Consider the following 16,198-nt stretch of genomic DNA (forward strand, 5'->3'; position numbering starts at 1 on the left):
GGGTAGCTTGCCCGCCCATGTGGGGGTGGGGACCCGCTGCCCACCCCTATTCAAAGCTACGATGGCCAAAGTCTGGAAAACCAATGGTTGTCTGACATTCAAGGATATTGCTAGGAACAAATTCCTCATTGATTTCCATAGCATGGCTATGAAGAACAGGGTGTTATTGGGACTTCTGTGGTCTTTTGATAGGTACTTGGTTAGCTTACAAGAGTGTAAATGTGGTGTTGCTCTGAAGGACATAGATTTCTCTCCAGTACCATTCTGCATCCAGCTTCATGACCTTCCTTTTGTTGGCATGAATAAAAACATGGGAGAGAAGCTCGGGGAAGTGTAAGGCATGTCATGCTCATGGATGTGGATGACAAAGATTGTACAGAGGGTTTAACAAAAGCAAGTGTCAACATTTTGCACTCAGGAAATCAAGGTGGCTCTTATCTGCCGTTTGAGGAAGCCTGAAACTGCATTGGAGAACTTCTAGTAGCTATTGACATGCCTGCTCCCACCAAGCTCCAGATAGGCACACAGCAGATTGACCATGTCATGGCCTCTGCAGAAGACAACAACCTAGTAAGTCTCCCTTGGACCTCTACTCAACAAAGTCCAGCTAGACAAAACAAAACTCACCTTTTGTCTTACTGGAAAATGTGGGCCAGGGGAGTTTGCATCTAGTCCTAAGGTAACTCTGGTTAACATGCCTGTGATTTGTCCCAAAAATAGGAAAAATAAAAGAACTAGTGCTATGACTGTTAAGTCCCTGAGAGTCTCTAAAAGACTCAAGAACGTAGCAATGGCAGAGGATGTTCAATAGCCTTGCCAATCCCCATGAAAACCCTTTGCTGGAACTGTCGAGGGATTGGGAACCCTTAGACAGTTCGAGAGCTTCACCTTTTGGTGAGAGATAAGCCCCCATTTGGTTTTTCTAATTGAAAAAAATGCAAAAGAAACAAAGTGGAAACCATTGGTAACAAATTGGGATTTGAATGCAGTTTTATAGTTGACTGCTTGGGTTGAAGTGGAGGTTTGGCAGCCTTTTGGAAGCAGGAACTCAATGTTGACTTAGTCTCTTACTCTCAAAGTCACATCTCCCTTGAGATCCAAGCTGATGCCTTAGACAAGAATTGGATCTTAATAGGCTTTTATGGTCAACCTGTAGTGGCTAAGCGAAAAGAGAGTTGGAGCCTGCTTAGACTTCTTAAACCTACTCAGAACATCTCCTGGTTATGCATAGGGGACTTCAATGAAATAATCTCCCATGATTAAAAGATGGGTGGACCCCCTAAGCCCTCTAAACAAATGGACGATTTTAGGTAGACACTTATGGATTGTGATCTTGGAGACCTTGGCTTTAAAAGATCCGAATTTACATGGTATAATAACCGAGATGGCACTAATTTCACCAATGAGAGATTGGATAGGGCACTAGTAAATTGTGAATGGTAGCAATTATTTAACTTTAACTCAGTCAACATTCTGCTTGTACAAAGCTCAGACCATAACCCCTTACTTGTCACAAACTAATCACATGAACCTACCTTCACCCCTCATAAAAGAATTTTCATATAGGAGGCAGCATGGATTAAGCAGGAGGAATGTGATGCTATTGTCAAGAGAGCCTGGTTTGGGTAACTCCAACATGGTTCCAAAGCAGAAGTCATTAGGAGAGGACTCGAGCGATGCAGATTTCAGTTAAGAGATTGGAATAGCACCTCCAAGAGGAACCATCAGCAAACCCTGAACCATAAATGGGTGCTGTTAAGATCCTTACAAGAATTAAACACTGAACTTGTAACTGAATAGATTCGAACCTCATAAAGGGAAGTTGATGCTTTCCTTGAGGAATATGATTTAAAATGGCGCCAGAGAGCCAAACAAAGATGGCTACAAGATGGTGACAGAAACATCAAATATTTTCATAGATGTGCTAGTCCATGGAAACAAAGAAACTTCATCTTTAACATCAGAACTAAGGAAGGGAATCGTGTGCCAAATGTGGAGGATATTAGGGTGCAGTTTCAAGAATTTTACCTCAACCTTTTCTCATCCTCCAACCCAATTGGTGATGCAGCTCTTCTGGAAAATCTTGAGCCATCTGTCACAGAAGAGATGAACATCAATTTATCCAAGGGGTACACTAGAGAAGAGGTGGAGAGGGCTATGTTTGAAATGAACCCTATTGGATCCCCTGGTCCTAATGTCTTCCCAACAGTTTTCTTTCAAAACCACTGGTCAACTGTGGGAGATTCTGTTGAGCTGCTGTCATTGAATTGCTTAATCAAAGGTAGGATTCCAATCCATAAACCACACCTTCATCACCCTCATTCCTATGAAGAGAACCCCTGTGCTTGTAACTGACTACAGACCCATCAGCCTTTGCAATGTATTTTACAAAATCATTGCAAAGGTTGTTGCCAATAGACTCAAAAGCATACAGCCACACTTGATCTCAAACCCTCAGAGTGCCTTTGTCCAAGGAAGACTGATATCTGACAACACTATCGTGGCCTATGAACTACTTCACTCCATGCAAAATAGGATGAGAAGACAAAAAGAGGGGTACATAGCTCTCAATCTCGATATGAGCAAGGCCTATGACAGGCTTGAATGAAGCCTTTTACAAGATTTGATGCAAAAAACGGGGTTTGAAAGTGGCTGGATTGACCTTATTATGTAGTGTGTGTCTGTAGTTTCCTACTCAATCCTCCTAACTGGCTCCCCTCAAACCAACTTCACACCTTCAAGGGGAATTAGACAAGGATACCCCTTTTCTCCTTACCTCTTCATTCTATGTTCAGAAATGTTCAGTTTTGCTTTGAACCAAGCTTAACAGAGGGGTCTTATCTGAGGATTTCATATAGCTTGAGGTTCTTTGTCTATTAACTACCTATTTTTTGCAGATGACAACCTTGGTTTTTGCAAGACTCCCTCAAATGAATGGTGTAGGCTGCATGGTATTCTAAGCTCCTATGAACAAGCCTCTGGTCAGAGACTCAACCTAGAAAAAACCTCCATCTTCTTCAGCAAAAAGACCAAGCAGGTTACTCACCATTCCATAGGGGCCATGGCAGGGATCCAAGTCTCTGGTCCTTTTGATAAATACTTAGGCATGCCTTCCTATATTGGCAAGCAGAAATCCAAGGCCTTCAATCCAATTCTAGACAGGATCAAATCTCTGATGGGAAGCTGGAAGACTAACCTGATTTTACAAGTAGGGAAGGAGATACTTCTGAAATTTGTCATTTAGTCCATACCCACTTACTCCATGGGAACTTTCAAAATTCCTAAGGGTATCTTGAGAAACATCAAGAAGTTTATGCAGTCCTTCTGGTGGGGGCTAAAAGAGCAGAAATCGAAGCTACATTGGCTAAGTTGGAAGGGCCTAGGCATATCCAAGCAGGATGGGGGTCTTGGTTTTAGGGAGTTTGAAAATTTCAACCTAGCTCTACTGGCCAAACAAGGTTGGAGATTACTCACTCACTCCTCCTCTTTAGTTGCACGAGTTCTACAAGCAAAATACTATCTTCATGCTGACTCCCCTACTGCAAAAGTTAGGACTTGCAACTCCTTTGTATGGAAAAACATTACAGTAGCTAGATCTCTCCTCCTCGAAGGCCTAATCTGGAAAATTGGTAATGGTAAGAAGGTCAAAATCTAGTATGATAAATGGATCCCTATCCCCACTTCTTTTAGAATCCAATCTCCACCCAAGACCATTGAACTTGAGGCCACTGTTTCTTCCCTTATTGACCATGACACTCTCCAATGGAATCTACCTTTACTCTATGACATCTTCAATGAATCTGAGGCCACCACCATCTCAAAACTTCCTATTAGCCCCTACAATAGTCCTGATTAGTTGGCTTGGTAATGTACTACCAATAGAAAATTCTCTATGAAGTTTGCATATCACCTCCAAGTATCCCTTTCTGCAGACAACCTTGGACAATCCTCATGTCCTCCAAGTTCTCCTGCCTTGTGGAACCATATCTGGCATTTACAAGTCCCAAATTCTGCCAATATGTTTTTGTGGCGATCTACAAAGGACATTCTTCCCACTAAGGTAAACCTGCACAAAAGAAAGGTGGTTGACTCACCCCTTTGCCCAGTCTGCCTGCTTCATCCTGAGACTATTTCTCATTTTCTTTGGACCAGCGAAGCTGCTTAGGATGTTTGGAGTTGCAGCTCGAGAAGGCTCCAAAAGTGTAGCATCCATGAGGCACCTTTTAATTTGATCTTGGATGAGCTTTTTTCGACTCTGCCTATGGAGGATCAGACTGCAGTGGCCCTTACAACCAAGCAGCTTTGGCACATGAGAAATAAATGGGTTTTCGAGTCTCAGTTCCTTTCCCCCCAACAAGTTACCAAGCAAGTTTCCACAAGCTTACCAGAGCTTCACATGCTTAAGGGGGTCCAAGAAAAAAAGGTATCTCTGGCCTCATCCCCATCTCAGTGGTGCAAACCTTTCTTCAATCACTACAAAATCAACTGGGATGCAGCCATCCATAAAGTTCATTGCAGGGTAGGTACAGGAGTGGTCATTAGGGACTGGAATGTTTGTGTCACTACCACCTTAAGATCCACCTGTGCCTCCTTCCTTGACCCTTTGCTAGGGGAAGCCATTGCAGCACTGAGAGCAGTTAAATTCTGTGCTGAACTAGGCCTGAGAACTATCATCCTTGAAGGAGACTCATTGAACGTGGTGAATGCCATCAATGGACAGGAGGAAAGTTGGAGTTTAGTTGGTCTTCTCATCTTGGATATCAAGAAGCTATTGAAACAAGTAGGAGTATGGCAAGTTAAACATGTTCCTCGACAGACCAATGCAGTGGCTCACTGCTTGGCCAAGAGTTCACTAGACCTCCCTGAGAAGTCTATTCATGTAGAGGATTATCCTCATTGTATTCACAACCTCCTTGGTTGATTTATTAATACAATTTCAACCTTTTCTCAAAAAATAAAAATAAAAATCAAATGCATTAGTTCAACCTATGTTAATTTGTAAATTTTATTTTTTATAATGTTTTTAGACTTATATGCGCATATATATACATAAAATACAATACATATATAAGCTATGCTATAACTATACTCATCCACTAGTCACATCACATTGTATTGATGTATTATTCACCACTTAATAAATAAATTCTTACTTTTTAAAATAATAAATTTAATTATTCATGAATAATGTTAAATCGCTGCCGAAAATGAGAATAAGAAAAGGATTTGAGATCAACAAAAAATAATAAGGACTTGTTTATCCATCATTATATCATATTCCGTTTCCAACAAACTTGGATGAATGAGGTGACGTAATAAAATAAATTTTATTAATGATAATACTTTCATTAACTTGCCCGCAGTGGCGGAGCTAGATAGAGCTTGAGGGAGCCATGGGACCTCCTCCAAAGTTTATAATTTCCTTATTCTCCTATGCTTTCTAAAATCTTGTAAAATTTCAATATATATAGATATGTCTCTATCTAATTTTTTCCTATAATCCCTAGATTTTGTATAATTTCTATATTTGATCTATTTTCAAGGATGTGACCCCACTAAAATTAAATTAAAACTAAGATTAGGAGAAATAATAAACTATTAACATTGACCCCAAAGTTTTTTATTATACAGCATTAAGTTTCTTAATATAGAATTCAAAGTGAAAATATAAGAAAAACCATTTAAAATTGATAATTTATATGAAAAATTGTAGAGATGATTTATCCTCTAAACTTCACTGAGCAAGGACAAGCTTAGATATTAGAATGAAATATGACATTCTAAAAGATCATTTGATAATTTCTATGAAAAAATAATTTCTAAATATTTCATATTTACAAAACTAATAATGGATGAATATTATTATATGAAATATTGTCGTAAAAAATCTAAAACAGACTTTAAGTTGTATTTTTAAAATTTTATTTCTACATTATTTGAAAAATTATCGAGATTTAATTTTATTTACAGTTGTACTTTAAGATTTTGTAATATTTTTAAATTTTACAAAAATATCTTGTGCAGTAGAAAAGTTGCCCCCTAAAAAAAATTACTGGTTCTGCCACTACTTGCATGCATGTGCACATACATACATACACACACATACATGCAGATACATACATATACATATATATATATATATATATATATATATATATATACACACACACACATGTATGAATAGATATATCGCTCCCTAATATATATATTAAAAGTATCAATTATGATGACTCATAATGAGAAACTTCACTTTGACACATCCGAAACATACATATTAACAACTTCTCATCCTTACTAAAGCCTAAGAAATTGAAAATTCTACTCATCATCTCCACACCACACACCACACATGATTTTTTTTTTTTTTTTTTTTTTTTTTTTTTTTTTTTTTTTTTTTTTTTTTATCTTTTTCTCTTCTCTTACCAAATGTGTGGTATATGGATTATTAGTAGAAGAATTCAATTAATTTAAGAAGTATAAAAAAAATAATAAATAAATAAAAATAAGTGTGGTGTGTGGGATAATATGCAAAACTCTAAGAATTAGCCATAAATATTAGTGTCTCTAAATGATTTTCATTATGCACGATAACAAATTGTCTTCGCCAGCTCGATAATCATGATGCCAAAGTGTAATTTTGTGTTGCCTTATGATTTTCAATATCATCAATAAAATTAGCAAATTCATTCATTAAAGAATTTATCTTAAATTAGGATGTGGGATAAATGATGATTTTACACCCTCAAACCAAAAAATTTCACATCCATTTTTCATCACAAGCAAAACAAACCCAATCACACACAAAAAATATATATATATATATTTATTTTTTTAAAAAATGATTATGGTTGCTCACCATAGATAGCTAGATTTCGATTGTTGGAATTCTGCCGCTACTAGCCCTTTTTTCTTTTTTTTTTTTTATAAGAAAACAAACTTTCATTCATAAGAACAAATTACATGTCAATCTGATCAAACCAAAGTACATGAGTTACAAACGCTGGAACCTCGTCCCACCACATATGCACATCATCTACATTCCATGCAAACCGTGCTAAAGTATGGGCCACCCCATTTCCATCCCTATAAACATGCTGAACATTTGAATTTCTGAAAAGCTGCATGAGCCCTTTAACATCCTGAATCAGATTCCCATTTGATGATAAAGTCTCTTGGCTATCTTGCAATTCCTGTACCACAACTAGACAATCAGATTCGACCACCAAGTTAGGAATCCCAAGTGGAAGACAAAATTGTAGTCCTCTCAACACAGCTAGCAACTCGATTGTGGCAGGTTCATCAACATTGTCTGCCGCTACTAGCCCTTGCTTGCCTTGGATTCTTGGTAATTATGATTATTTTGGTCGCAACCCCGAGATACGAACTAAGCAATGATAAGAGATCATGATCTGAAAACTAATTAGGGTTGGTAATTTTTTGGGGACGAAACTCCCTATTTTAGGGCTTTAATAGTAATCCTATGTCTTCTATTTTATTTTACAAATTGCAAAATCATTATGTGGCAACCTCGTTAGGATCATCAAGGTAAGTAAATAACTATATATAGATACATAAATAAATAAGAAAACAAGGTAGTTATGTGTTATGTTACAATTTTATATTTATAACAAAAAATATATATGATGCAGATACTTTAAGCCCCGCATTTCTATCATGTAAATTTGATTGTTATTTCGTGGACACTCGTCTTATTCGTATTTGTGCTCTACAAATATGCATACTAATAACCATTCTTCCAAAACCATTTTTTTTTTTTAAGTAGGATATCTCTTGCTGCCATTTTCAGATGTGACCGCAATACCTTGTTCCAAAATCATATAAATTGATCAGCATAGAAAGTATTGCCAAAAAGGGCGTCTTGACAGGCTAAAAATGACTTATTTTAGAGGGTTAACATGAGGTCATGGTTCTGATGTTTGGTTCTCATAAGCATGGTGGTGTTAGGGGCTACTGATGCAACTAATCTAAGTTGGTCGCGATATCTTTATCCATGCAAGTGGTTCAGAGTCCTACCCCCAGGTTTCCTAAACAAGGGGCCCTATGAAAGAAGCAAACCACTACACTCGAGATTGCAACAAGATTTTTCATTGCCGCGACGGACTTAGCACCGGTACTTAAAAATCAAGCCAACAAAATTAATATTATGTTTAGCAATATATAGAAGATTTCCAATGCAAACATGTTTTAACCCAAATATCTTTTTCTCTTTCCTTCAAGAAAGTTTTCCCCTAATTGTTAGTGGCACATGAAGGAGCGGTAACTTAATTTTGTATGGTGTTTGAAAGGGTATGTTTGAAAGGAGCAGTAACTAGTTAGGTGGAACAACAAGGTATGTTGGGAAGTGTATTAGGTCCATGAACTTTACTTTGTTTCAGTGCTCTTCTTCCAAAAAACAAAAAAAGAAAGAAAAAAGAAAAGAAAAAAGAAAAGAAAAAAGAAATAGTTAATTTGAAAGGGAATGAAAGCCATATGAAAGTTCAATAATATTATATCCTCATGTGTATCTATTTCTTATTCTTCTTTGGAAAAAAGCCTTTTCCATTATTTGTTTTCTATTTCTTCCTCAACCCCTTCTTCTTTTTTAATTTATTTTCTACTTCGTATTAAGAAAATTAAAAAGCAATCTATGCAGCTTTTCCTTGCAAGCCGTTCTTTTTAATATCTATACACAAATATCGACCAGCTAAAGGGACCAAAATTATGGTCTTTAATTTCCCGTAAAAAATATGGCTGCTCTAATCGTCTCTAATAAAATTAGAACAGTCTAAATATAGTTATTCTATTTTTAAGCCATGTAAAACACATCATCTATATTACTTAAATGGCAATATTTGATTTGTTAGATTCAAATTTTAAAATTTATATTCTAAATAAAATTATGATATGTAAACACTTTATCCTGTGGCTAGCTATACACACTGTCTTAAGAATAGAAGTTTTTTTTTATCTAAATACGATGAGAAGTAGAAGGTCTATAAATAAAATATAAGTGTTAATTTCTACAGAAATCTTATACAAGTAACTACATAAATTAATTTGACTTAATGTGGCACGCTATATATATTTTACAATAAAAATAGGTTTACATCTAACACATTACACTAAACCACGCCAGATCGCAAACTTCCTTGTATAAAATTTCTATATAAATCAAATATTTTTCTAAATAAAGAATTTCACACTGATATATTTTTATATAGGGTACCCTATATATGCACACAAGTGCAAATTGTCTTTTTGTTTTTTGTTTTAAGCATTTTCTAAACATCCTTAATAATTAATAAAAAATAAAAAATAAATTACAACTTCACTAATAGTCACTTCCTTAACCATTAAGAAAAATTAAGAAATTTTAAAAAATTAAATATATGAGTGGGCACATTTGAGAGTCATATAACTATCATTTTTCTTTTGATATTATACGTCGGATCTAATGAGATTTACCATCAAATATACTATGTCATATTTCGTCAATTTAAAAAATAATTTTTCCACAAAGGAAACATTTCTCACTTGGATTTCTTGTCTATACCTTCAAATTAAGCGTAGCACTTGAAAACTTGCAAGACTCATAACCTTATATATTGACACAAAAACTATATTAATAATTATTTTAATTATATTCATTTCATTTGTTAGCATCTGAATGCTGAGTAATAGGTAGTCAGATTTCATATATTTCAAAAAATGATTATGGTTGCTGGCCACCATATATAGCCAGATTTCGATTGTTGGGATTCTGCCAGTACTAGCCATTGCAAGCCTTGGATTCTTGTTAATTATAATTACTCTAGTAGCATCCCGAGATACAAACTAAGCGATGATAAGAAATGATATGAAAACTAATTAGAGTTGGTAGTTTTTCTGGGTCAAAACTTCCTATTTTCGGACTTTAATAACAATAATCCTTTATCTTCTATTCTATTTTAAAAATTGTAAAATCATTATGTGGCAACGTGTGGTTGGAGTTTTACATCACATCCTAATCAGAGCAGTGCTCCCCTCACAAAGGGAGATAATTGAATGAATTTAACTAAACAATTAGAAAAATATTCTTAATTATCTTTTTAACCATATCCTATTAGCATCTCCTAAAGCAATATCAAGTGACGAAAAAATAAAATATGATAGTTTTTTTATAGAGCACATATATGAATGGTTTTTATTAAATTTGGAGATTATATTTTATTGTGATAAACAAAGTGTGAAGGGTAAAATACATCAAGCCCAAAAATAGTTTCCAAGGCCTAATCCATCAAGAGGGTCATCACTAGAAGACATAATATGAGAGAATGAGAGGGGACAAGAAGGGACTAAGGGATGTGTGTGTCAGGAGAAAGTGGGAAGGGGAAAGGGGGTCAGACACGCAAAGTAGACATCTTTACCATTACCCAGAGGCACACGAGAAGAGAGTCAGATAAAAGGGGCAAGGTGCCTACGGTTTCAGGGACTCTTGAACTTTCGACTTATTTTCGACTTGGGGACTTTTTCGATTCTTTTTTGTCTGCTTCTTCAATCTAAGAGCTCTAGAGAGAATCGCTTCTCCAGCAAATAGATATGCTGCTCCCATTGTACAGTGAGAAATGAGAGGTTATGAGACACTGTAAAAAAACCTATTATAGTAGAACCTCTCCTCCATAAATCCCCGTGGACGAAAGCCTAGTGCAGAACCATATAAATATGTGTGTTCATCTTTTCTTATTTCATTTATATTTAAATAATGTTCACTGTCATGGATGTACGCACCGACACCGTACAACCACATCGGACCTCTATTGGGGGCTCTAAACAACACCGATCGAGGATCAGCCCATCTCAGCACATCTTAGAAATGAATCTCTCTTCCCTTTCGAACTATGCATTTTTTTACGTTTATAGTTGGTGCCATCTGTGAGATAGAGATTTTTTGTACCGGAAGCGAAAGAAGGATGATTTCTCGACGCGCTAAATAATCTCCAAAGGTGCAGATGAAACTCTTCTAGATAAGTATATTTAGTTTTTCCACTTTTATTTTTATGAAAAACATTACTGCAGGAAAAAGGGCGATTAAAAGCACACTACATTTGAATATTTTTTATACATCCAGCATGTAGGCCAGGTCCCAAACTACATTTGAATATTTTTTATACATCCAGCATGTAGGCCAGGTCCCAAACTCCCCACCACTTGAACTTAAATGGACACTGGGCACCTACACATGCACAATGGCTAGACACTATGCATTTAAGTGCACAGTGCCCGCATGGGCATCACGTCCTGACTATGCATGGCATGCATGGTAGCGCAACGAGAAGCTCATGACAGCCCGTCGTGAGTTTGCAGGACCTGCCGATGGCCATAGTTAGGTCTATCGGCGCCCTTTGTACCTGACACTGGGGCACCCTACGCCGGTGGCTAATGTACGGGCTCCATGACCATGCAAGGCAGTGGACATCTGGAAATGCCACGGAGCCGCCACGACGTGGCGCGGGAGCGGCACCGATGGTCACTTGCGTAACCATTGGAGCCGTCTATCCTAGTGGGGACGGTCTGCAACCGCCCCTCACAGCGGGGACCTTACCATGCAGTCCCCATGCTCGAGACCACACGTGGCCAATTTTCTCCTCGGCCCAGTCACACCATGGCACGGTAGGGGTGCCCATGGCCACCATGTGGATCGTCGGCATTTTCTGCCCCCACCTGAATGCCATCTCCTTGGCCAATGGAGGTATTTGTCAGCCATGCACTGCGACCAAGGACTACATGGCCCCCTCTCCTCGGCCATGTGCACCACGGTCAGTGGCCATGAACATTGGACTACATGGCCATTAACTGGCAGGCAGACCACTCCACGACCAATGCATTTGTTGCCGTGCAACCTGCTCGGCCACTAACTGGTGGGTAGACCTCCACTCCACGACAACAAACATCAGCACACATCTCCACGGCCATGGGCCACCCTTGAGGCACATCACACTGCCCATGCAAGTTGGCAACATGCAGCACACGTTGCATGAACCATGTAACGTGCACACCAGTCGCATTCGCTTGACCGCCACGTGCACGGCTCTGGACGCCTTGCGTGTCACACGCACGCACAATCGGTACCCTACATGTCCCATGCACATCTTGGATGACCGCCACCTCAACCAAGTGGAAGTGGGCAGCCAACACCAGATACCTCAGCCAAGTGCGAGCAAGCAGCTGATGCCAGATACCTCAGCCAAGCATGCACCTAAAAAAAAAGAGAGAGAAAGAAGAAGAAGAAAAAGAAAGAAAAAAATGGAAGTGGAAATAAAAATGTGGAGCGAAGAAGAGAAGAAATGACAAAACAACAGCGGACAACTTCGGTCAAGCAACGGACAGACGACAGAGGAAAAAAAAAAGAAAAGAGAAAGAAGAAGAAGAAAAAGGAAGAAAAAAAGAAAAAAATGGAAGTGAAAATAAAAATGAGGAGCGAGGAAGAAAAGAAACGACAAAACAGTAGCAGACAACTTCGGTCAAGTAGCAGACAGAAAACATCAAATAAAATAAAAAAAGAGAAGAAGAAGGAAAAAATCAGTCATGGCGGCAAAATATTTTGGTTTGTCTACTTCAAAACTTACATAGATTTTGTTTTCACTAATATGATTGATTCTTGTAGCAACTTACCTCTCCTGGAGGCAAAAAGGGAAATGTAATCCTAAAATGTTGTCTTATCACTCTCGCTGAGGAGTGCGGGTTGGCCCTTGTTCACCCGAAGACAGAATCTCTGCCAACAAAATCTACATTAGCGATATCTCCATCAACAACTTACCTCCTCGCGGGCCATGAGGAAAAAATGAAAAGGTTGGCCTAAAAGGTTGCCTTATTCCTCTCACGGATGAGTGCAAGTCGGCCCTTGACCACCCGAAGACAAAGTATCCCCCAACGGAATCTCCATCAACAGAATCTTCATCAACTATTATTAAAAAAAATGGAAGAAGAAAGTACATCACTTGAGTATTAAGCTGTGTTATATTTTCAGCCTCTTACAAACAAATACTCAAAAAATCAAATTAACGTAACTGGTTTTAATATGCAATTTAAAATTGAAATCAGACAACCAAATCCCAAGAAATTATATGATTAACGTGATCAGTTTAGTTTTCTATTTAAACTAATTAGAAAACCTGAAATCACAGTATATACTCATGGAAGATCAAAATAAAAGTTAGAAAAATAAAAGAAATGTGAAATCAACACAAGAAATTACGTGGTTCGACCCCTAATGGTCTCCATCCACTGCAGGAACAGTCTAGGAGTCTTTATTATTGAAGAATGTATCAAAGAACTTGAGTTTTCAATCACTTACAACCATAGATCACCGCACAAAATATGGATTGGCTTCCTCGTATTATTCTCTAACAAAACCATACCATAAAATACACTTGATCATCTCCTCAAGCTCCAATTTGATCTTGATAAATCTAGGGTTTGAAAAAACCCCTTCATTTCTCTCCAGATACGTGCGGCGTCGAAAGAAAAAGGTAAAGTTATTTTCATTCTTCTGCTTTTTTTTTTTCACGTCCCGTAGGCAATAGCCTTTTATGTATAAACTATAAAAATTACAACTTTGCCATCACTTAATATTACAATTTTGCCATCACTCAAATATTACAAGTTTGCAATCACTCAAATATTACCAGTTTGCCATTAATCTATTTACAAAAATGCCATTAATGAAATACAAACTTAAAAGCTTGACATATCTTCAACAAGTTGTAAAGCCAGTCCTTGTGGTGAAATTTTTTATAAAATATTTTTAGAAAGGACGACGGGAATTACCGTCCGATTTAAAACATTTTACTTCCATACCCAAGATGCAAGACTCTACGTTTATAAAATAAAATGTGATTTGGCAATAAAAGAGGTTTATAGCAGAAAACATTATTCTTACAATAAAAATGACTCTCGTACAATTAAAACTCATTCCTAGACTTTCGTGCTCTTTCCCATGGGTCGTGTCCGTCCTGACTGTTCAGTTCCTATGGGGGGGAGGGGTATACATAAAAACTAAAATGAGTCGATGACTCGTAAGCATTACTTCATACAATTAAATATAACAACATAGGTTTTCATTCATGCATTCATCATTAATACATATTATACGTACATGCATACATGCATACGTGCATTCATTTGAAAACGTCACTGGACGGAGTTTTTCTTTTAAAAAGGGGCTTTCTTTTTGTAAACGTGTCTCTCGTCAGTGCTTTCATTTCTTGAAGAGTTCGTGCATTCATACATTCATTTTTATCACTTTCATTGGCCGGTACACACTGTTACGCCCCATGTGTTAGGGTTAGCGTCTTCCTTTAGACCTGGACTCCACCTATGGCCACGAGTTGGGAATCCCTTTTCAGTCAGGGGCAGCACTAGGTGCACTACCAGTACTACTTACCCGGCATTGCAATCTGCCCATTTATTGGTACCCCTTCCATTCATTTATATGGCCGTTACGTATTTTCATACATTGAACGTCCAGTCCTTTCTTTCAGTTCAGTCCTTTCATTCATTTCAGTCATTTTCTTTCATTCAGTCCTTTTCATTTAACAGTTCATTCATGGAAAAACATCTTTTAAAAGCATGGGCTTAAACATCGTCTTTCATGGCATCCATAAGCATTAGTTCATGGCATCCATAAAAGCATCAATTCATAGGGGCATTTTAACATCAGTTCATCGGGACCATTTTAAAACACTTTCTTCGCGTCGGTCAAAATATTAGTTTAGAGCTCGGGGCACACTCCTCGACGTTTCTTTTCTTTTCTTGTAAAAAATATATAATAGATACAATGTGTAGTTATCTATTCACATGCGTACAATTAATTCTTTGGTTGCGTAAAAAGAGGTTGCCAAAGAGGGTCGTTACATACATATACTTTTGAACACTTAGTATTTTCTTTCATAAAACATCTTAAAGAGAAAACGTGTCGTTTTCATTTCTTGTATTTTAGAAAACTCTGGAAGCGCATGAACGTAATACTTACCTGGACTCCATGCTACTTTCATATCATGCATTCCATTCATGTGCGTGTCAGATGGCAATCTTCATGCATACACATGACCTTAACGTCATTCTTTATCTAGTACATAAGCAACTTAAACTATAATAGAACTACACATCACTTGGAACACTCTTATTCTATCTTATGCACTTACGTGCCTGTTTACTATGTTAAAACCTTCGGGATCTACTTACGGTCACCACATCTTCCAACTCAAGGACTTGCCTCGAGTGCTCATCCACTAAAGTGAACCCATGATTCACCTTAGGATTAAGACACTAGGACCTTCGTCTTACTCTTCTTACAGACCATATTCCGACACATGATTCCGACCGATGGAATCACACATCCCAATCCTAGATAATACACCCATCACTATCTCCATACATCTTAGCCTATACTAAATCCTCATTCTCATCCATACAAGCCACACAGTTCTAAGCCAACTCCGTGGCTTAAGCACTGTGCAACTATGCTTGGGACAGATTACCCATTATATATGGTGAATCCGTTCGGTACATGTGTCTCACTAGATTACACATGTACCTTACCTCTTTATCACCTAAGATCAACATATAACACTTTGATGACCTGCTTGTGTAAACAAGCACCATACTCCGATACCAACCTTCTCTTAACCCAGCTAGCTTGACTCTTCATGCTACCCGTCCCTTTTGACTGTTCATCCCAACACTTAATACGAAAAGACTCCGTTAATAATTACGCCTTACGTCACGTCATATAGCTCGAGACTACTCCCAAGCTACACGTGACCGTGTCATATCACCTAACATCCCGCTACGTCATTTCTACGCCAACTCCTAACACATCACAAGTACGGTCCCTCATGTACTCCTGTCACATTGTGACATCTCGTCACGTTCCTGCTATGTCATTCTTACACTAACTCCTCATCCATCGCAAGCACGACTGCCGGTAACTAATTCCCCAGTCATGCTTCCACTGCGCACTCTTACACTTGTTTTTCCACTTCACACATACTCTCAGTCATAAGTCAAATACGGTGACACCTGTCACCCCAGACTATAGGCCACACCATAACAACTTCGGGACACTGTTCCACAGGTCTCGACACTGCTCACCACCCTCTACGCCCATCAATCACACAACCATCCTTATCTCTACGACACGTCACACGGTGTGTCGCTG

At 37.9% G+C, this 16,198-nt stretch overlaps 1 protein-coding gene across 1 annotated transcript; it reads left to right on the forward strand.

Annotated features, from left to right (window-relative positions):
- Nucleotides 1-4,261: 4,261 nt before the first annotated feature.
- LOC118346040 lies at nucleotides 4,262-4,921 on the forward strand. Its single transcript, XM_035687052.1, has one exon. It carries the CDS (start codon nucleotides 4,262-4,264, stop codon nucleotides 4,919-4,921), a length of 660 nt encoding a protein of 219 aa, XP_035542945.1.
- The last annotated feature ends 11,277 nt before the right edge of the window (nucleotides 4,922-16,198 follow it).

This window comes from Juglans regia, unplaced genomic scaffold (genome assembly GCF_001411555.2).
Source record: "Juglans regia cultivar Chandler unplaced genomic scaffold, Walnut 2.0 Scaffold_636, whole genome shotgun sequence".
In the NCBI taxonomy this organism is placed as follows: domain Eukaryota; kingdom Viridiplantae; phylum Streptophyta; class Magnoliopsida; order Fagales; family Juglandaceae; genus Juglans; species Juglans regia.